The sequence below is a fragment of the Ananas comosus genome, linkage group 17, assembly GCF_001540865.1.
Source record: "Ananas comosus cultivar F153 linkage group 17, ASM154086v1, whole genome shotgun sequence".
NCBI classification, from domain to species: Eukaryota; Viridiplantae; Streptophyta; class Magnoliopsida; order Poales; family Bromeliaceae; genus Ananas; species Ananas comosus.
Window position 1 is genome coordinate 3,773,906 of NC_033637.1, and position 23,136 is coordinate 3,797,041.

Consider the following 23,136-nt stretch of genomic DNA (forward strand, 5'->3'; position numbering starts at 1 on the left):
TGTTGTGTAACATAATAATAACAATATATATTTAATACTATAAAATAAATTACTATATATTTATAAATAGTATTATAAATAAAATATTATATAATAATTTATTTATATTAAAATAAAATACTATTTTCTGAATATATATATATATATATATATATATATATATATATATATAATATATATATAAATATATATATATTAAAGAAGGAGGTGAGAGAGTCACCGTATACCTCTCTTATTGCGGTCCACGAGGTGGAGGTCACCTTGTGGATAGCATTTGCATTGCCCCGCCCCGCCCCCCCCACCCCCCCCCCCCCGTCCTGCCCTACGACGTGTGACCGTGGACCTCTCTCATGCGGTCCACAAGGTGGAGGTCACCTTGTGGATAGCATGTTGCACGTCCCCCCGCCTGTCCCCTCTAACGCCACGCGTTTCAGCGGGCGGAGGTTTTCATTTTCCACTCGAAAAGAGCGGAAACAAAAATCTCTAATTTTCGTTGAATTCGTAAAAAATATTTTTCGAGAAAGTATTTTGGCCAATTTGCATTAAAAATCCACTAGTTTTGCGCTTTTGCAAAAGTGGGTCACCTTTTTCGATTTTTCCAATTCAGGCCGGATTTTCAGCAAACTGATCAAAATACCCTTGTACCTTTTTCTCTCTCTTTTTTTTTTCTCTCGTTCTTTTTTTCTTTTTCTTCCCAAGAGAGCGGCGGAGGCGGAGGCGGAGGCGGAGGCGGCTTGCTTCGATTTTGTTCAATGCATTCTTACCCTCGCTCACGCACCTCCCGCTTTCCTCGCCTCCGATCCCGCTGAGATCGCGCTGCGACTTTTTTTTCCCTCTCTCCGACCCTCCTCCACCGTCTCCAACGACAATGCCTATCTCACCCTCTCTTACCCTTCTCACCTTTTCCCTCTCCCTCCTCCTTTGCCTCATCCGCCGCCTCCGACGACGACGCCTCTCCGCCGATATCGGTGCTGCGGAGGTCGCTGTGGTGCCGCAGCCTTAGAGCGGGTGGTCTTTAGCGGCGTCATCACTAGCGCTGTGGCCGTTGGCGGAAAGATGTGACAAAAAAAAATTATAGAAGAAGGAAGAAAAAAAAAATAAAAACAAAAAATTATATAAGAAGTAAAAAGAAGATGAAATTGTATTATTAAAATAAGATTACACTGTTTTAAAATAAATTTGCACTGTTTTAATAAAAATTGCACTATTTGATATAAAAATTACATTCTTTTGGAATGAATTTTACACTCTTTAGGCTAACGTTGCACTATTTAGGAGAATTTTGCACTATTTCTTTTTCTTTTCTTTTTCTCTTTCACTCATTCTTCTTCTTTCGCTGTTGCCTCCCGCCCGCCCGGCCCGAGGTCCCTTCCTGTTGTCAGGAGCCTCCTTGAGCTCGGCGATAGCCCCCACTGCGCCTTCGCGGGCCTCGCCGCCTGCTACGGGCCCCTCATCTCCCTTTGCCTCGGCCGCATGACCACCATCGTGGTCTCCTCCCCCGTAGATGGTGACGGCCTCGAGGTGGAGCCAGGCGGTGTTGTAGATGCCGTGGAAGGGGCCAAGCCGGAGGGAGCGGATGCAAGGGCACCTGCGGGAGAGGGCCTCCAACGCGGGGCCGGCGCCGCGAATGCTATGGCGAGGTCGAGGGCGAGGTCCTCGAGGCCCGGGAGCGCGGTGAAGAGGGCCTCAAGGCTAGCAGGGTGATCCGGCGTCCGGGCGTCGTCGGTGTCGGCATCAGCGTCGTGGTCGTAGGCGGAGGGGTCGAGGAGGTGGAGGAGGGAGAGGCGGGGGCAGTTGGCGGCGAGGGAGAGGAGAGCCCCGGAGCGGGGAGGCGCCCTCGTTGCCGGCGACTTTCGGGGCAGTTGGCGGCCCCGGAGCCCGCCGGCGGGTACTTCGTCGCCGTGGACGGCGAGGCCACCTTCGTCGCTGGCAACCTCCGCAGCGAGGCCTACGGGAGGGCGGCAGTGCGATCGGCCCCGCGTGGGGAGGCACTCCTAATCTCGCGACGGGAGCACGTGGCAATGCGGCGGGATGTACGAAGTGGGGTGCGGTCGTACGCAACCTCGGCACTAGAGGAGACCTTGGGCCGGGCGGGCGGGAGGCGGCAGCGGAAGAAGAAGAAGAAGAGAAAAAGAAAAAGAAAAGAAAAAGAAATGGTGTAAAATTCTCCTAAATAGTGCAATGTTAGTCTAAAGCGTGTAAAATTCATTCTAAAAGAGTGTAATTTTTATATCAAATAGTATAATTTTCATTAAAACGATGCAGATTTATTTTAAAATAGTGTAATCTTATTTTAACAGTGCAATTTTATCTTCTTCTTCATTCTTATATAATTTTTTGTCTTTATTTTTTTTCTTCTTTCTTCTTCTATAATTTTTTTTTGTCACGCCTCTCCTCCAAAGGCCACGACGCCGGCGATGACGCCGCTAAAGAGCCCTCGCTCCGAGGCTGCGGTGCCGCAGCGACCTCTGCGGCGCCGATGTCAGCGGAGAAGCGTCGTCGTCGAAGGTGGCGGAGGAGGCAAAGAAGAAGGGAGAGGGAAAGGGCGAGAAGGGCGAGAGAGGGTGAGATAGGCGTCGTCGTCGGAGGTGGTGGAGGAGGGTCAGAGAGGGGGAAAAAAAAAGTCGCAGCGCGGCCTCGGCGGGGTCGGAGGCGAGGAAAGCGGGCGGTGCGTGGGCGAGGGTAAGGATGCGCCAGATAAAACCGAAGCGGCCGCCTTCGTCTCCGCCTCTGCCTCCGCCGCTTTCTGGGAAGAGAAAGAAAAAATGACGAGAGAAAAAGAAAAGGAGAGAGAAAAAGATACAAGGATATTTTGGTCAGTTTGCTGAAAATCCGGCTCGAATCTGTAAAATCGAAAAAGGTGACCCACTTTTATAAAAACGCAAAACTAGTGGATTTTTTATTGAAATTGCATGACCAAGTTTTTTGTGGGGCAACCAAACAACAGAATTTTATGTTTCAACCAAAAAAAAAAAAATCAAAGTGATTTTATATGGATCCAGACAAACCCTTAGCTAAAAATGTAAAAGAACTAGACACGATGAATAGTGTCTAGTGGTTTGTATAATCCGTAAAATGAGGACCATCTAAATTGCAATGTATCCATTACTTATTTCTTAGGTGTTCATTCTATTGCATCTAATGGTACCAAGCATCTGCTTAGCCTCATTTAAGGATCAGGTACAAAATCATACGTGGAAGCCACAATAGAGAAAGGCACAAGGCCTGTTCGAATCTGAAATAGCGAGTGGAGACTTTATCGACCGTCCTTGGAGTAAGTGACAAAAAATTTGATGGTTGATATTCAAAGTTTAAGTTTGAAGACTAATTATTTTATGTTTTCAATTAAATTTATTTCTAAAAGAAAAAAACGAAACGGATAGCATATATACTATCTTTCTCTTTTCAAAAAAAAAGAGAAAATAAAAACGAGTGGCTGCCTTGGCTTTCACCATCCGCCTGAGAAAGAAGCACCACTCTCTTGGTGAGAAATTTTATGAAAAACAGTTTCATTGGTTATTATATTCCTGATTTTTCGACAAACTAAGATCTAGTTTGATAATATGGTGCTGCTAAAAATATTATTTTTATACTACAAAATGTTTAAAAATTTAAAAGCATTTACTTTTTTTCTATCTTTAATTTTACAAACTATAATTACAATTACCAACAAAGAAGCGTGTGGCTATATATTTCTCTAGTGACAATTGCAATAGCAATTTTAAAGCATTGAAAAAGAAACAATTATATAAACACTTAATTTTAAACCTTTTAAGCATTCATAGTATAAAAGTGATGCCTTTAATTACGATATTATCAAACTAGACTTAAATAAGAGAAAATTTTCTGTTTCATAGTAAGAATTGAATATATAGTACAAACAAATGCAAAGATCAGAAAGAAGAAAAGATGGGAGAGTCTTCTTAGACATATATATTCACTTTCAATTGATTTTATTTATTTATTTGTTTTTTAAGAGAAAGATAGTATGCTATTCGATTTGTTTATTTATTTAGAATGAGATTCAGATAAATATAAGGGTGCGTTTGGTTCGCATTATGAAAGATTACTAGGAATAGAAGATATTCGAGAATCTTATTCATATTTATCCTATTACTAAGAATATGGAATTCATGTGTTTGGTTCACACGGTAATATTAATTAGTCATATTATTTAATATTACAAAAAATATACAATTAATTTATTTATTTAATTAATTTTATATAATGTTACTAAAAATTTCAACATCTTTTTAGAAAAAAAGGGAGAGAGAGTATAAGTTAGAGAGAGAGAGCATAATTAAAAAAAAAGAAAGAAAAATATAGTCGAAATTAGAGGGAGTGAGAGAGAGTTGAAATTTTAGAAAGAGAGAGAGAGAGAAAACTTAGTTTAGAGTGAGAAAAAAAAGTTGAATTTTAGAGAGAAAAATTAGTTTAGAGAGAGATATAAGATTAGAGTGTAAAAAAAAATAATATCAATTAGCCGGCGGGTAAGAAGAAAGAAAGATATTAGATATATTATGATTACCTTAATCCATTAATATGAGGATACCCACCTTCCCTCAAGAGAATGAGATTAGTACTTTGGGATGAATCTTATTCCCAAATGAATCCAATATAACCAACTAGATTACTTAGTGCGTTTAGCCAAACATCATTATATATTTTTATTCCCATTAAATTACTAGAAATCTTTAAAAAATAGTGCGAACTAAACGCACCCTAAATGTTTGAACGAAAACTCCCGATAACTCGTACATCCTTTTCTTCCCAAGACGAGAAGAGTTCTCACTTCATTAGAGAGAAGATTTGGAAGTTTTAGTAGCGGCACGTGAGCCCAATGTGCCCTAATAGACTGTTTAGATCGCTTTCTATATGAAAGGGCGTGATTTTTCTACAATCCCGTGTACAGAATATTTGACGAAATGGATCTTAGCCTCGTCGCACATATATACATAGCTAGATGGATTTCAACTGCCGATGTCATTAATTGTCTCTGCACATCCGATTGTGACAACCTAGATCCATCCCGCCTCAACAAATGCGAGATACATGCGGCCGCATGACACCATACTTAGAAAATTCTTTTTTTTTTTTTTTGAGAAATAAATAGCAAGCTATCTACTTCATTTATTAAGCGAAATGAACTAAGCGTATATAATGGAGACAGTTAGAACCTTCTGAAAGAGCTGAAAAATACAAGAAAGAAAACCTAAAATAAAGAACTCTACACCTACCGATTAGACAAAATAAATAAAAAAAGCGGGGTGGATAACGAAAAGGAAGAAGTGGGGACCGAGCATGGAAGAAGGGACAATCAAGGGTCAAAGAGCTCCGTTCCAGACATTGGTCAAAGAAGCGACACGTTCAAGAGCCCGGGTAGCATTGGAAAGTACCTCGCGGAAGATAGTGTTGTTGCGCTCAGTCCAGACGACCAACCAGATTGCCGCCAAACGGATTAAACTTTTCGATCTCGTAGCGGCATCATACTTAGAAAATTCTACACATGAAGTTGTATATAATGTGCACCTTTTTTTATTCTTTGAACATTTGATTGCTTTGCGTTTGCGCTTCACCGTTTCGTTAATTTTTTTTGGAAATGAGATTAGCTAGAAATATGAATCAACTAGGATTCGAATTTAAAACCTCGGATACCAACCACCAAGTCCCTTTGACACTTGCGTTAGGGACAGTCGGTTGCACCTTAATTTTTTAATGTTAATTAAATGCTTTAATGTGTTAGGGTGTTCCCTTTATAAATGTATTAAGGTAATGACGAATCAATAAAATCACTTTTGAAATGTGTATTTAATTTAGCTAATCAAATATATCAGACAACACGTCAAGAATATATAAAACCTGTTTCTATCGATATACACTAGTATTTATCGATCTTTAATTAATAGAAAAATTCTAAATCTATAAATTAAAAGGAGTTGTAAATTTACAATCCACCATCCGAAAATGTAAATGCTCCGCCGAAGATTTAAATAATTCTATTTAGATTTTAGTATTAGAAAAAGATAGTGAAAATTTTAACTTTTATATGGATCTATTTTAAGATCATAAAAAAAAAAAAAAAAAAAAAAAAAAAAAAAAAAAAAAAAAAAAAAAAAAAAAAAAAAAAAACTGTTGATGTAACATTGCTATATTTAATAGGAAAAATTTCAAAAAATCCCCTTGTGGTTTCGCACTTTTTTATTTTGGTACCCTGTGGTTTAAAGTATATCAAGTTAGTATCCGGTGGTTTCGCACTTTCTTACTTTAGTACTCTGTGGTTTAAAGTGTATCAAGTTAGTAGTCTGTAGTTTTATTTTTGTATCAAGTTAGTACCGCGTGATTTTTAAACCACAAGGGTACTAAAGTGAAAAAGTGCGAAACCACAGGATACTAAAGTAAGAAACTGCAAAACCATAGGGTACTAACTTGATACACTTTAAACCACAGAGTATTAAAGTAAAAAAGTGCAAAATAATATGATACTAATTTGATACACTTTAAACTATATAGTACTAAAGTGAGAAAGAATGAAACCATAAGGAGGGTATTTGAAGTTTTCCCTATTTAATATGAGGCCATGTGTCAAATACGAAGTTAGAGGTAGGAAAGAGCCATAGCCCTCCCAGCATGTGCTCTTGTCAATGCTGTCATCAATTCGCATGTAAGCAAATGCTTTGAGTCTACCAAAATATTTGGTCTGTACATTTTATAAATTATATATATGTAGAATTCCACTATTATACTCAACGTATAGACTTTTTTATATTTATAAATTTTTGATCGTTATATCTACTTCTTTAATCATTTTCACTTGTTAGATCATTATATTCAACCGCCCACCGATTCAACCCTAGGGGACCACTATTATTATAACCGGAGACTACTATCATTCTAACCGCACATTCCTTCATTTAACGGCCCATAATTTATAAGCACAAAAGAATCTATACTCATATATAAGAGTATAAGAATTCTATTCTATATATATCTATATTAAGAGAAAAGAATAATATACTATCTGTTTTGTTTATATTTTTAAATTGTTAATATATTACCAAATATTTGTGATATTTTTTGAGTATTATATGTATCAGACTAATTAATATTTTTTACATAATCTATATCAAAACATCAACAGTATACATAAACAAAATTATGAAGGAGCTGAACTATATATAATACTCTTCGTATATTTCCAAATTTTGTTTATAGCTCATTTCAAAAGAAAAAAAATAAAAACAAAATTGTGACTGGACAATTTCTGCAGCAATTCCGGGCATATATATGTGACCTTTATTAAGTAGTATCTTTATAACTACTATACATGTCGACATGATTATCAAAGTGTAAAACGCATGATTAATCCAAATATATTTTTGCACATATTACAACTCAATTCGCCATTTTTTTTACTTAAATAATATTTTCATATTTCAGTTTTTAAACATAGATAAAAATGTTATAGTATTATAGTTTGAATTGTTAGATGCATGCATTAAGTGCGATAGAAAAAGATAATAGAAAACTAACCTATAATTAATAAATAAAATTACAAGGTTAAAATATAGAAATGAGCTCCTCATTTTCTTTTTTTTTTTAATTGACAATTCTTAATTTTCATGACTTTTTTTAAAATCAAGGGCTAGCGATTTATATCTAACAGAGCCGCTAATTTTAGTAATCTTCAATTTGGTTAGAAAATAATTCAAATTAAATAATTATTTTAAAAATTAATCCGAAGAAATCATCCAAAACAATGCCTTAATTTGGAGGGTCCATTAATTCCAAAGTTGAATATACTCGCGGGTTCTTGCATGGTATATATATACTTTTACCTCAAAACTAAAAGATTTTAGACATATTTAAAATGAATCTGACCCCTCTACAACTCACCTACAATAAATATTTGTGTGTGTTTCGTTTTCAACGTACATGTCGACCATACAACGTTAACTGTTGCATTAATTCTCAGCAGATATATTACAACGGTACCAATACGTACGTATAACAATACATATCCATTAACTATCGTATAGTCTCTTCAACAAGCAAAACACAAAAAACCAAGAATAAAACACCCACACTAGTACTATTGCATGGTGTACGTGCTACAATAGCGGGCCCTTGCTTTTGATTTAATTTCACAGTTATTTTTCCCACAACACCACCACAAACCTATTATTCTGATTAAAGAAGAAAAATAAAACTTTTAATTTCGGAGGCAACTTAATGAGAGATTTTTTTTTTTTTTTTTTTTGCTTTTCAATAATATAAACACTATATATATAAATTAAATTCTATTTTAAAATAATAAGAAGTGCGTCTAACTCAATTGCCTCTGATAAAATATCTTTTTCAGTATATCTCTCTTCTTTTGAAGGTGACCGTGAGTCCATTCCTCATGTACAAGGTGGTGGTCAACTTGGGCGCCACCACCTGCCCCTCGGCCACCACCACGCGGTACCGCCGCAGCACCGCCGCCGCCACCATCTTCATCTGCACGTACGCAAACCGCTTCCCGACGCACAACCTCGGCCCGGCGTTGAACACCGCGTACTTGAACGGGCTCTCGCCGACGAACAACCCCCCCTCCTCTGCCGACGCGCTCATCCACCGCTCCGGCCGGAATTCCCGGCAATCCCTCCCCCACACCGCCTCCGCCCGCCCCATCGAATACATCGAATATATCACTCTCCACCCCTTCCGCACCGCAGTCCCCCCTGGTAACATGTCGTCCTCCGCCGCCTCCTTGAAGTCGATCGGCACCGACGGGTACAGCCGCAGCGACTCCGATAACGCCGCATGCAGGTACTCCATCTTCTTTACCTCGTCAACGGTGAATACAATGTCGTCGGAGTCGCAGCAGTATCTGTGCTGATTATAAAATATTAAAACACCGTTCTCTGACATGCACGCATGCAATTTAAGCTTTCGGATATATACAACTGTACCTTTTTTTCACGATGCGGGTGATCTCGTCGACGATGCGGGTTTCGACGTGCGGGTGGCGGTGCAGGAGCCAGAAGAACCAGACGAGCGCGACGGAGCTGGTGTCGCGGCCGGCGAGGATGAGGCTGATGCAGAAGTCCTTCAGCAGCTTGTCGGAAAAACTGACGGACGTGCTGTCGGCGTTCATCAACCTTGAGAGAAGGTCCGACCGCTCGTCCAGACTGCCCAGCTTCTGGAGCTCCGTCCGGCGGTCCGACACGGTTTTTTCCGCGAACGCGTGGACAGTCTGAATTGCCGTCTTGAGCCGCCTCTCCGTTCCGACGTTGAGGAGGCGCATCGGCTTCCAGATGAACGGCGGCACGATGAACCGGAAGAGTGAGAGCTCCGTCGCCTCCTCGAAGGCCCGGGCGAAGGGAACGTCCGGCAATTCGCGGGTGCCGAGGCACCCGGGGTCGACGCCGAACGCGGCGGTGCAGATGTTGTCGAAGGTGAAGCGGAGGAGGATGTTCTGGAGGTCGGCGGCGGCGGCGGCAGCCGATAGCTCGTCGAGCAGCGGCAGCAGCTTGCGGCGGAGGAGGTCCGTGACCGTGCCGGCGGAGTACGAAGTGAACCGCGCCGAGTGCATCTCGGCGGTGGCGGCGCGGCGCTGCTCCCTCCACAGCCGGCCATCTGCGTTGAAGATGCCTTCGCCTAGGAAATCGGCAAATCGTTCCTGATAGTACCTACGGAATATTGAGACCTCAATCGTTTACTCTAAAAATTTAAGCTGCTAAAATTACGACACTTTAATATTTTATATTTAATATGTATGTATTATAGACTTTTGAAGAAACTTAGAGTACGGCAGTACCGTCCCTTGGGGAAATTGGCAAAGCGCGTCTTGAGGATGTGCTCGACGATGGCCGGGTCGGCGGTCACGATGCCATTGCTGCGGCCGAGCCACATGCCGCGGTAGGGGAAGGTGCCGCCGCAGCGGGCGGTGGAGTCGGCCACCCAGTCGTAGGCGTTGTCGCGGTGGACGAAGAAAGTAGGGATGATGCCGAGTATGGGCCACAGCATCGGGCCCTTTGTGGTTAATCGCTGAATAGCTACTCTGGTGAAGAAGAGGAGCAGCATGGCGAAGGCCACGTCTGTAAGGGTAAGGTTGTGTCTAACTTGGGCCCAAATGGCTTCAAATAACGTTACTGCCATTTTTCTTTTATTTTCCTCCCTTGTTGCTGTGATTTTGGGAATTGAGTACTTCATGGAAGCTGAGGAGTTTATATAATCAACGTGAGAGGGTAAAATGGTCCGATGATTTCTTTTAAGACCGTTAAAATTCATTTGGTATTCAGCATTGTCTAATATTATCAAATAAAACGGTAAATATCAAATATCAGTTTCGCACTTTCTCACTTCAGTGCCATATCATTTAAACTGTATTAAATTAGTATTTTATTTTTATCTTTTCGTCAGTTTTTTTGTTAATATTTCGTTAAATTATATATAAAAAACTTTAGATATCCCATCTAGATTTATCGAATATTTATTTTAATACCCTTTAGTTTTAACTTTGCCACTAATTTAACAAAAAAAATTAATGAAATTAATAATAAAAAAATAAAAATAAAACCACATGGTACTAAATTGATACACTTTAAACCATATGGTACTAAAGTGAGAAAGTGTGAAACTAAAGGAATAGTATTTGAAGATTTTTCTAAATAAAAAAATGCTTTGAATTTCTAAGTATATTTTTTATTATATTATTGATATATTGACACTCATAATATAAATATTTATGATTAATTTATACACACAATTATATGCTATATGATTTGTCAACACATCAATAATACATAAAAATAATATTATGAGATATCTGCGGTAGTACTAAATTAAAAAAAAAAAAAAAAACTGAACATAACATACTAAATATNTTTATGTACATAACATACTAAATATATATATTTTCTTCTTTGTGTAAAACGGTAAAAATATGCATAAATGGACTTAATTGTAATATATGAAGGATGTTGTGTACATAAACAAATGGAATGGTTTTTCTATTTTATTTTTGGAGTGTGATATTGTCAGAACAAATAGTGTTAATGTTAGAGTTGTTTTTAATTATTTCTCCACTCTTTTTAGTTTTATTCTTTATAATAAAAAGGTAATTCTAATCATCTTTGCCCTTACCTATAATACCCACAAATAACCTACCCATTGCATTAACAAAAAGAATAAAATACTTAGAAATTAGAGAAAAGAGAAAAATTAGAATTAATAAATGCTCTACTCTTTAAATCAAAGACTCAATAGATTTTGCAAGAGAAAGGCAGCAAGCAACATTCTTCGTTTATTTAAAAACATAATAATAAATTTAATTAAAAATATAAAATAATTAGGTTTCAAATTTTGGATCCCGTGCACCAATTATCTGTTCCTTAGTAAAGGCACTAGCTATAACCAATAATACAAATGTTTATTATATGCGTGCTTTTAAATTGAAAGGGCTTACGCGACTCTTGTCTTGTAAGATATGATTAAAAAATTAATTTAGTAAAGACAACACGGAATAATCTTTATATTTTCTTTGGAATTATCTACTATTAGATGGTGAAAAATAATATATATATATATAGAGAGAGAGAGAGAGTTGAGCTAAAATNATGCCACGTGTCGGCACACAAGCGTGCCTGTGCCGTACCGTGCCAGGGACATAACGGCAAGCCCCCGTGCCACGACACTTTAAACCTTGCGTGTATGCATGTATATTTGTATACATACATACATATATATATATATATATATATATATATATATATATATATATATATATATATATATATAGAGAGAGAGAGAGAGAGAGAGAGAGAGAGAGAGATATATATATAGAGAGAGAGAGAGAGTTGAGCTAAAATGCTATCGGTAGCAAATTAATTCCGTTGTCACCCATTTATTTTCAATGATGGAGCTTTTAAATTGACAATCGGCACCGTTGAATATGATCTATACCACTTGAAGTATCTAAAAACCAAATTTCAAATCATTTCGACATCATTAACCTAATGATCAAAGGGTTTCAAAATTTGTAATTTTAATGGTAGATATAAGGCGTTTTCTCGTTTAACGGTGTAAAGCTATCCAAATCAATTGAATTTTGGTTAGAAAATTTTTTAAACTATTTGGAATAAGATCTATACTCTCGATCTTGATTACAAAATTCCTATCATCACTTTTTAGAAGATATTCATTTTCAGCCGTTCATTTTTACGCTCATTTGATAGACAAGAGAACAATATCGAAAAAGCATGAAATTTGATTTCTAGATACTTCAAGTGGTATAGATCATATTCAACGGTTCCGATCATCGATTTGGAGGCTCCATCATCGAAAACAAATGGGTGGCAACGGAGCCCGTTTGCTATCGATAGTATTCTAGCTCAACTCTATATATATATATATATATATAAATATAATTGAGCTTCTATACTTTTAAAAGTATCAAGTTATTGGTACTTATAGATTTTTAGCCATTGAAATAAGAGATATGCGGTTAAGATGATGTGAGCCCCGTAGGGTTGAGTGGGTAGTTGGTTGAATAGTATAATCTAATGGTTGAAAATGATCAGAAGAGTAGATCTAACGGTAAAAAACTTACAAGCACCAAGTGCTTGGTGCTTTTATATATATATATATATATATATATATATATATATATATATATATAATTAGGCTGAAATGTTTCTTATAGTATACGAAGTCATTGGTGCTATTTCGGCTTTTGTTTGAAAGGACGTGTGGTTATGATGTTAGTAATCCCCTGGGATTAAGTTGGTGGTTTGATTGAATAGCATAATCTAACGAATAAAGTGATCAAAATAATAAATTTAACGGCGAAAAATTTAGTAGCACCAAATGCTTGGTGGTATTAGAAGCATCCTATTTAGACTATATATATATATATATACTGAAAACATCAAACACTCATTTCATTGTATTTCTCACCCAAACACTCTTTAACCAGAAAAAAACAATGGATGGTGATTTGCTTCTGCCAACTACTTTGACCTAATTCTTAGAGGAATTAATTGCAGAGAAGTAATGGTGGGGCATTTGCTAATAGGCCAAACATTAATTGTGGTAACAATTTCTCAAGGATATATTTATAACTTTTGTTCTTGTTAACAGTCCCACCACTTACTTTCCTTTTTTCTGCTTTAACCATTTTGAGATGTAAAAAGTTAGGGTTACTGCGAAGTTGGGGAACTGGAAATTGCATGGAAAAAAGTTTTTAATGGAGAATGGTAGTTGGGAATGTGAAAGATTTAGACCCCAACCCCTTACACTGCATGGTTTATGATTGGTCTGTTTCTTATATCCACATGAACCCCTTTATATGTTGTGTGACCACAAACTGTACCTCCTCCCTATTGAGCAATAAATTTCACATCAACCAGCTTGTTTGGGAGATTAAAGTGTTTTATAAAGTTTTGAGGAGTATTCAAATATTATCGAAAATGATACGCGTATCGAAACACTTCCTACAATAATTTTACGAACTGAATTAATACTAAAGGGAATGGCGAAAAATGCACTATAACCAAGGTGACAACTTAGATCGTTGGTAGTTCGTCACCTTAATCTGAATGAAAAGAATAGTTAACAGTGAAATTAGTTGTTGAACATATTAAAATTATATATAAATAAATTAAAAGATAAATAATTCAGATTGAATCTTTTATCTATCTATACTTGATAACTTGAATACATATATACATACACGGGATACACCTCAATCATGGTGTAATTAATAATACCCAATATTGTAAGTAACATTTACTCCTTGGATCCAATATTAAGGAATTTCTATTTCTAGAAGGATTCCTCTTTTAATATTTCCAAAGTTGAGGTGGCACCCGTGACCCACTGCAATGAAACAATTGTTTTTCATTACAAATTTAATTTATTAAAAACGAGGTTTAATTTATTCATATTTAGTACTGATAAAGAAAATTAAATAAGATTAAGAATGTGAAAAGTCACAAAATTGTGACTTTCTCGTGTAGTATTATATGAAATAACTAGATTTTGAATGTGATAGTTTGTAACGATTCAGTCTTTTAACACTAACAGCTCGAAATACCAAATTAACTCAATAGGGCAAACTCACGGTTTAAAATATTTAAGTCCAGTTATTTATACTAGAATCTCTGATCGTTATATTTCCAATAATTTTTTTTTTTTTTTCGATCTGACATGGGATTGCCAGAGTATCACAGACTCATCAGATCGTATTTTCTAGCTCAAGATCGCAAAGTATTATAAAGACTTAATTTATATTTTGGACGGACAGAATCTCTTAGCACTAATAATTCAATAGGCTCAAACTAGCCGTTCAAAATATTTAAAATCGCTTATTAATATTAAAATATATGATTTTTATATATTTAATTATAATTTTTTTTTTAATCTTATATGAAATTACTGAAGTGTTACATGATTGAAATACTGAGATCAATTTGACTATAAAAAAAGATCTAGAGTCCATGAAAAAAAGGAGCAACTTTTTCTAACTGTCGATTGCATTTGCATGTCTATCAAAGTTACGTCCTCGATCGTACCAAGTAGGACAAATAATATTATTAAAATAAAACAAATCCACCTACCAATTTAACTCGAATTTAAGCCTAAAACAACCTATAGTACAAAGCCAAATTTAATCTAAACCTACTACCAAACCAGTAATTATTATCAAGCAAAAAAGTTCAAGCCTAAAACATACATTGTTGATTAGTGCATCTTAAATAAAAGCAACTAATAAATATTCGTAGAAAGACAGTTAATAATACTACAGTGTCCCGTAGAGGGCCTAGATGCAAATTCCTTGATCCAACAGTGTCATATAGAGCTCATTTATTACTGTTCTGAGAGTGATATGTAGAAGAGCCCGTGTATGTAGCTAGGCCCGGCAATCTCTACTCATATCCACGGGAGTATTGCGCGTAGATTTGCGTATATAAGCACTAATTTTTTATCCAAGAAAAGGAGGATAAAATTGGTGGGTATCTGTTATATTGTGAGTATTTTTTAGGCTACTCCTTGGTACTTGCATATTTTTTAAAAATAAAAAATATATATACTCCTTTCTCTCTAGAATCCTAATCCAAATTCTATATTATCTATTATATATTATGATAAAAAAAAATTTATATATATAGAGAGAGAGAGAGAGAGAAAGTTCGGCTACTATACTTTTACGAGTATAAGTTTCTTTGTGCTCATAAGTTTTCGGCCATTAGATCTAATTTCTTCGATTATTTTTATCCGTTAGTTCATATCATTCAACCAACCACCCGCTCAATCATAGGGGACCACTATCATTCTAATCATATATATTTTTATCTAACGGCGAAAAACTTACGAATACAAGAAGGTCTATATTTATAAGAGTATATATAGTAGCCTTAGCATATATATATATATATATATATATATATATANGGCTACTATGCTATCGGAAGCACGGAGCCTTCCGTGCTTCCAGCTCGTTTTCGATGTTGCGACTTTCGAATCGTCGATCGGCTCTGTTAAATTTGATCTAGAATATTTGAAGTACCTAGAAAATAAATTTTGTGATTTTTTGATATCATTTGCCTAGTGATCGAAGGGGCTCAAAATCAATAATTTTAATGGCCGTGGTAAGTCGGTTGCAAGTTTAACGGTGTAGAAATATCCAAATCATATGAAATTTTGATTGAAAATTCTTTATACCATATAAAACAAGATCAATAACTTTGATCTAAAATTTTAATGTCATATCATCATATTTTGTAAGATTTTTATTTTCAGCCGTTGATTTGGAGCCACTTCGATCACTAGGCAAATGATATCGAAAAATCGCAAAATTTATTTTCTAGATACTTCAAATATCTAGATCAAGTCTAACGAAGTCAATCGTCAATTTGAAAGTCCGAACATCGAAAACAAAGTGGAAGCACGGAGCCCTCCGTGCTTCCATAAACATCCTAGCCGCACTCTATATATATATATATAGAACTCTACTATGCTATTAATAGCACCAAGTCATTGGTGCTACCAAGTTTTTGACCATTGGATTAAGAGATGTGTGGGTAGGATGATGTGGGCCCCTTAGGGTTGAATGGGTGGTTGGTTGAATAGCATGATCTAATGGGTGAAAATAATCAAAAGGATAGATCTAACGGCGGAAAACTTGATAGCACCAAGTGCTTCGTGCTATTAATAGTATAGTAGCCGGACTCTATATATATATATTATGGTTAGAAAATATAAGAATGAAAAAAAAAGATAATACTGTACGGATAACCGGTATGCCCGCCTGCCCGGCCACCCGCCTGGATAAAAATATTGACTATCCAAAAATCTGCGAATAAATTTCATCCATACTTTGCATGACCTGTGAGTATGATGCTACGCTTACGGATTGCACAGCCAACCTATTTACCATATATATATATATACATATATATATATATATATATATATATATATATATATATGGTTATTTGCATACACGTCCCTGCAAACATAGTGAATTGCAGAAATATTCCTGCAAAACGAAAATTCCATAAGTTGTCCCTACAAAAGTCATAATTAAGTTATGCAGATATGTCCCTGCTTTTAGAGTCTGTTAGAGAAATTTAGTTAACCATAGTTAAACTACTTAACCACGATTAGTTAATAGTATGAATTTACGATTCTACCCTTCTTCCTCATCCTTCTCTTCCTTTTCCCTCTTCTTCATCGCCGGCGAAGAGATGCGGCGGTGGCGACGTCGGCGAACCCTCTCCTTCTTCCTCTTACCCCTTCTTCTTCCTCTCCCTCTTCCTGTTGTTTTTTTCTCTTCCCATTTCTTCTTCCTCTCCCTCTTCCTCTTCCATCTTCTTCGTCGCCGGTGAGGGAGAAGATGCGGCGGCGGCGGCGAACCCTCAACCTCTTTCTCTTCCTCTCCCTCTTTCTCTTCGCCCTTCTTCTTCCTCTCCCTTTTTCTCTTCCCTCTTCCTCGTCACCGGCAAGGGAGGAGATGATGCGGCGGCGGCGGCAAACCCTCTCCCTCTTCCTCTTCCCTCTTCCTCACCTTCTTCCTCTTCCCACTTCTGCTTCCTCTCCTTCTTTCTCTTCTCTCCTCTTCGTCACCGGCGAACCTGACCCCGTGTCGCCGCCGTTGTCCGCTCCGACGGCCCGAAAATGAAGAGCAAGAGAAGGGGAAGAGGATACTTTTGGAGGGATATATTTGTGAGAGCAAAACAATCATTTTACAAGAAAACTGTTCAAAAATAAACAACTCACTAACAGATTTTAACCAGAGGGACATATCTGCATAACTTAGGTCTTTTGCAGGGACAACTTATGAAATTTTTGTTTTGCAGGGATATTTCTGTAATTTACTATATTTGTAGGAACGTGTATGCAAATAACCCATATATATATATATATATATATATATATATATATATATATATATATATATATAGAGTAGGGCTAGAATACTTTTACAAGTATCAACCAAGTGATACTTGTGTGTTTTTAACCATTGGATCTACTTTTTGATTACTAATAACCTTTAGATCAAACACTATTCCACCTACCACCACCTACCACCACCTACCACCATCATCTCAACCTCACATCTCTCAATCCAAGGGCTAAAAACACACAAGTATCACCTCCATGATACTTTTAGAAGTATTCTAGGTCTACTTATTAGTAATATAATATATATATATATATATATTATATAAAGTTTATAGTTTGGAGCAGTGTGAAATAACTATTGTAAGGAGAATTTTGGTTTTGAGTCACACCTTTGAAGGCGGTTTGGCTTGCATGGATCTTTTACAAAAGTGCTTTTTGAGGAGCCTCTAGCAACTTCAGTACGAATCCTAATACGAGGATAGAGAGACGTTCCTAATACGAGGATGGAGAGACCCAAAGGCAAACTTGAATCAACTAGAATTTCTACTCAGTATGAAAAACAGAATTAATGTTTATCTTGAAAAATAAAAATCCTAACTCTATCTTATCTTATAACAATAGATGTGAGTCTACATTTCAGATGAACTACTAGATCAACAGATCTGTAAAAAATTTCTACACGTGAAATTTAGTACTATTACATGTTCTCTAAATACTATCTTGTTGAATTTATCACTATTACATGTTCTCTTATTACTACCTTATGAACAGTTGATTTGTTAGCACCCATAAAGTAAAAATTTTGAATTAAGTTGAAAATGTCATATAACTTTGCCAACATATCAATAACAAGAGTGCTGCTACAGGTGACCTAGAATAGTACTCTTATATGCTATTGCAGTGTTGGTGTTGGTACTTATATTGTAATGCGCTATGATTAATTCATATTATACAGTTCAAAAAATTTCTAGAAATTTGTCAATACATCAATGGAGTATAAATTAAATAAATAACGAAACAACAAATAAAAATAGATGTTATAAAATGGTATAGGACGAAATTAAACTTTACCCTCTTGAAATTGAAAATTTAAAACAAACTCCGACACCATATTTGATGTATTTTCTTGTCAATAAAATATAGAATAAAATATTTTATGGTGCATTCAAAGTGTTTCCCACTATTAGAATCCACTATCACCTTACCAGCAAAAGAGAAACAGAAAAGGCCACGTAGTCTACACGTCTAACGTCTAGTCTGATAATGTGGCGGCTGAAAATACTATTTTTATACTATAAAAGATCTAAAAATTTTAAAGTATTTTTAATCTTCACTTCTATTATATTATAAAATTATGATGCCAACTACAACTCAAGAAGCATACGGCAACATACTTTTCTGGTGACGGCGGATGCAATTATAGGTTTAAAATATTAGAGGAGAAAAATTATAAGTACTTATAAATTTTTTAATGCCTAATTTAGTAATATGAATGATGGGCCAAAAATATAATTTTTATACTATAGACCGTGCAAAAATTTTAAAAGTGCTTTTAATTTTTTCTTATTTTATACTATAATTTTAAGATTGCAACCTCCACCAAAATAATATGTAATTACATATTTCTTCGGTAGCATTGGTAACCATAATTTTAAATTACTGGAGGATAGATTATAAGCATTTTTGAATTTTTAAATTTTTAATAATATAAAAAGAATATTTACAATCGTCACATTATCAAGCTTAGCATAAATATTTTATAATATAATAATATTATTTTTAGTTACCATATTACCAAACGGAAAATATTTCTTGTACGCTAAAAAGGAAGTGTAAATCTTATACCCTCCATCCTACGATTGATAAAAATTTAAATAAATTTTAAATAAAAATAAAAATTGATATGACAAGTAAAATATTAATGACTTTAAAATAGAGTGTGTGTAAGATGTACACCCTATTTTGATGTGTATCAATAGTATTGCTCTTATCAAATTAGGCCTAAAAATGATTAGCCGCACCGTAAAAGCCGCTGCGTAAGGACTTAAATAACAACTTTGGGTCCTCAAAGTGCTCGAATTAATGCCTGCAACAGGAGGAAATCTACAGTGTCATATTTACATTTTATCATCAGTAATAAGCCAACTATATTTCTCTCATTAAAAGAAAATTATAATAAAAATATTTTTTTATTAATCATGATAGGACGGATGAATCTAAAAAAAAAAAAAATTCTCATTTGTTACGGTCTTACGGGTGCCACTTCAGCAATATAATTTGTGCATTCTAGACTATTTCCGAGCAACTCGGTTGGATCAGTGGTCAGTAAAGTGATGGTACACGAACCTTCATCACTGATCAGTAAAAGTGGTGGTACACGAACCTTCATCACTGATCAGTAAAAGTGATGGTACGCGAACCTTCATGATCACTCACATCAATTGGTTAGTACATCTTTGCAGTTAGGCAACCTCAAAAAATCTGGCATATAACAGATATATTACTGGTGTGCTGTCTCCATTCAATCAAAAAATTTTCTACCATTCGCTCATTCCATCATGATTTAAAAAAGCATATTTTTATTATATTTTTTTCTCAAAAGTAAAAATATGTTTGGCTGAAAATAAATGATATATTATAAGTATTACACAGTAGACTTTCTTTCTATTTTGGCATGTTTGGATTATTGGTGTCTGTAAAAAAGCAGCAGTAAAGTTTCACAATTTCTTGATTTTTTATGGCCATTTTTGGTGAATGTTATTTTCGAATTGGGTATTAACATTGTTAAACATTATCTTCATCTTGTAAATTTTTTAAAAATCAAATTTTAGATTTTTGTAGACATTATTCATGAAATGATTGAGGTTGAAAACTTACAAAATTTAATTTTAAAAAAATTTGTGTAACATAGGTAATGCTCAACGGTATTTATCGTTGATTTAGATAATCCACCATCATATGTGATGTAGAAGTAGCAAAAAATTGGTTTTTTTTTTTTTTTTTTTTTTTTTTTTTTTTTCGTTCTTCCCCACTTACCTTCGCTCTTGTGTGGGTTCGAATTTGGATTGCGAGCAAATAATTAAGAAAATTTTGACTTCAAAGAAACTTAATCTTTAGTAATCGTTTATAGGTCCAAACAATTCGGATCGGATCATGTAGTAGTTTTAAAAGTGAATACTCTATCCTTTTACCACCCTACAGTGAATTCATGATGATTTTAACGAAACCAATTTTCTCTTCATATATAACAATAATATAATATATATGCAGTGAATCTGATCAAATTTTAATATTGAATAACAATGGATCGTAACATCAGCTCTTGCCAATGGACAATGCATGAGAGAGGCAATTAATGCCGCGAACAACTAGATTTCATCGCACAACTCTTAGCTTTCAATTTTACTTTTGAAGACTGGCACCAGCAGAAATTTTTATGTCACATTTATTCGTTCCACGTAGGATTTGCAACATACAATCGAATGTCTCTATATTATATTTATATTTATATTTATATATGTATATATATATATAAAGGTAAAAAATAATTTCAAAGTGTTATTTCATTGTGTAACTATTGTGTTGTTCTACATTGAACTCTTTTCCTTCTCATTTGCTATAATATGATTAGTTTGAAATATATCTTACATATCATTTGTAGCTACTACAAAATGAAAATTTTATATTTTTCCAGTCTAGATTCCAGGAAGAACAAGCAGTATTACTAGACCTATGTGCTATAAAGAGGAGTAGAAAGAATTTTCATTTTTTTCAAGTGCAGTAAATAAGTCAAATTTTAAAATTAGATAAACTATATTTTAAATTCTGTATAAAATTTTAAAGTAAAAAAATTACAATAATAATTAGTTCAGTTGCTACATTATTCCCAGAGATGCCATGATTGCTATTTTATTTAGATAAAAATGTATAAAATTTATCTGTATTACGGACTATTTTAATTCGACTATTCGATCTTTCAAAATTATGATTTTAGTACTCAACCTTTTGATTTGTCTGTTTTAAGTAATTGACGGTTCTTCGAATACAAAATTTAAGCTAGCTGCTCACTTAAATAGATTTATAGCTATGTGTATTGTATAAAGGCTAAATTACATAAAACCTCCATGTCTAAACCGGATTTTTCACTTTCCCCTCCTGTCATTTAAAAATCTACAATTTTCCTCCTTGTAAAATGAAAATGTTTACTTCGCCCCATGCCGTTAGTAATCCGTTAGTGTTCCGTTTATAAAATATTATTATATTTTTTTTTATGCCAAAAATATCGTCAGCCTTCTCTCTTGTGAATATGGTGAGAGGCAAAATGGTGAGGGGCAAAACGATCATTTTATCATCACAGTTCACACCGTACCTCCCTGTGAACATTTTTTATGTTATAAGGGGATAAAGTGTAGATTTTTAAATGACATGGAGAGAAAGTGAAAAATCGAATTTTAACGAGGAAGTTTTATGTAATTTAGCCTTGTATAAAATATACTAACTACGCTCGTAACGATAAACGACATGATCAAAATTTAAAATTAAAGGATTACTAGCGGGCTCAAATCAAATAAATTAAAAAATTAGGTAGTAAAATTAAAATTTTAAAATTAGATAGTAAGATCAACATAAGTGGATAGTTTATATAAATTTTATACATTTTTACCTTTTATTTATGGCAGGTAGTCAATTTAATCATCAAATCACCCCTTCGAATTAAGATAATATTCTGAATAAATTTTTTTTAATGATATAGTATTAAAACAACTAACAGTTACTGGGCTTGTTTGACAGTGGTTCTAAAAAAGTGATTTTCTGCCTAATTAATTTTAGTTTGGATAATTAATTTTGGATAAAAGTTGTAGAACTTTTAGCCGAGTTTTGACGAAAAATGATATTTCTCAAGTGCTTTTATAAATCCGTTTAGCAAAATTTTTTAAATATTTGCAAATAATAATTTTTTAGTGAATTTTATTTTAAAATAATTTAAATTTAAATTTGAATTTAAAATTTTAAATATTTAAGATTTAAAACTTAGAATTTAAATTTAAAATCTAAGATTAAAACTTTAAATTTTAAATTTGAATATTTAAAACCTAAAACATAAAATTTAAAATTTTAAAATTCAAAATTAAATTATAAAAATTCAAAATTTTAATTTTAAAAATTTGAAATATGTAATTAGAAAATTAAAACTTATAATTTTGAATTTTAAATTTTAAATTCTAAAATTTTAAAATTTAAATTTTATCTTAAATCTGAAATTTTGAATTTTAAATTTTAAATTTTAAAATCTGATACCAGCTAATTTAAATTTGATATTCAAATTTTAAATTTTAATATCTAAAGTTTAAATTTTGAATTTCAAATTAAAATTTGAAAATTAAAATTTGAATCTAAAATCAAAATAAAAATTTAACTTTGAATTCAAAATCAAAATTAAATTTTACGATTTTAAGTTGTACATTTTAACAGCTTTTGATTTTGGTCTCGAAAATAAAAAAATTGATTCTAAAAATCAGAATTAAGTTTTAAAAGCGAAGTTGTCAAACACTGTTAAGCCAAAAATTACTTTTCAAAAGCTAAACCAAACACCCACATTGTCAGATTATTTAATAGTTGCTAAATTAAATATCACATTACCTTGCTAAAGAAAAAAATATTACGAATTTAGTGCTTGAACAAAAAGAAATTAAGGCCGAAAGAATGAATAGCAGCCTACCCTTTTCAGCATATGCATTGAGGCGTGTC

General features: G+C 34.5%; 1 protein-coding gene across 1 annotated transcript; it reads right to left on the reverse strand.

Moving 5' to 3' along the window:
• LOC109723571 (cytochrome P450 86B1-like) lies at positions 7,930-10,188 on the reverse strand. Its single transcript, XM_020251998.1, has 3 exons — positions 9,800-10,188; positions 8,952-9,671; positions 7,930-8,869 (listed from the first exon to the last, which is right to left on the reverse strand). Exons 1-3 carry the CDS (start codon positions 10,138-10,140, stop codon positions 8,356-8,358), a joined length of 1,575 nt encoding a protein of 524 aa, XP_020107587.1. The 5' UTR covers positions 10,141-10,188; the 3' UTR covers positions 7,930-8,355.

Bases quoted from the DNA above. Each gene is read 5' to 3' on its own strand.
- LOC109723571 (XM_020251998.1), bottom strand. From the start codon at position 10,140: ATGGCAGTAACGTTATTTGAAGCCATTTGGGCCCAAGTTAGACACAAC. The intron at 9,672-9,799 runs GTACTGCCGTAC...AATATTCCGTAG, and splicing joins GCCAATTTCCCCAAGGGACG to GTACTATCAGGAACGATTTG. The intron at 8,870-8,951 runs GTACAGTTGTAT...TAATCAGCACAG, and splicing joins ACCCGCATCGTGAAAAAAAG to ATACTGCTGCGACTCCGACG.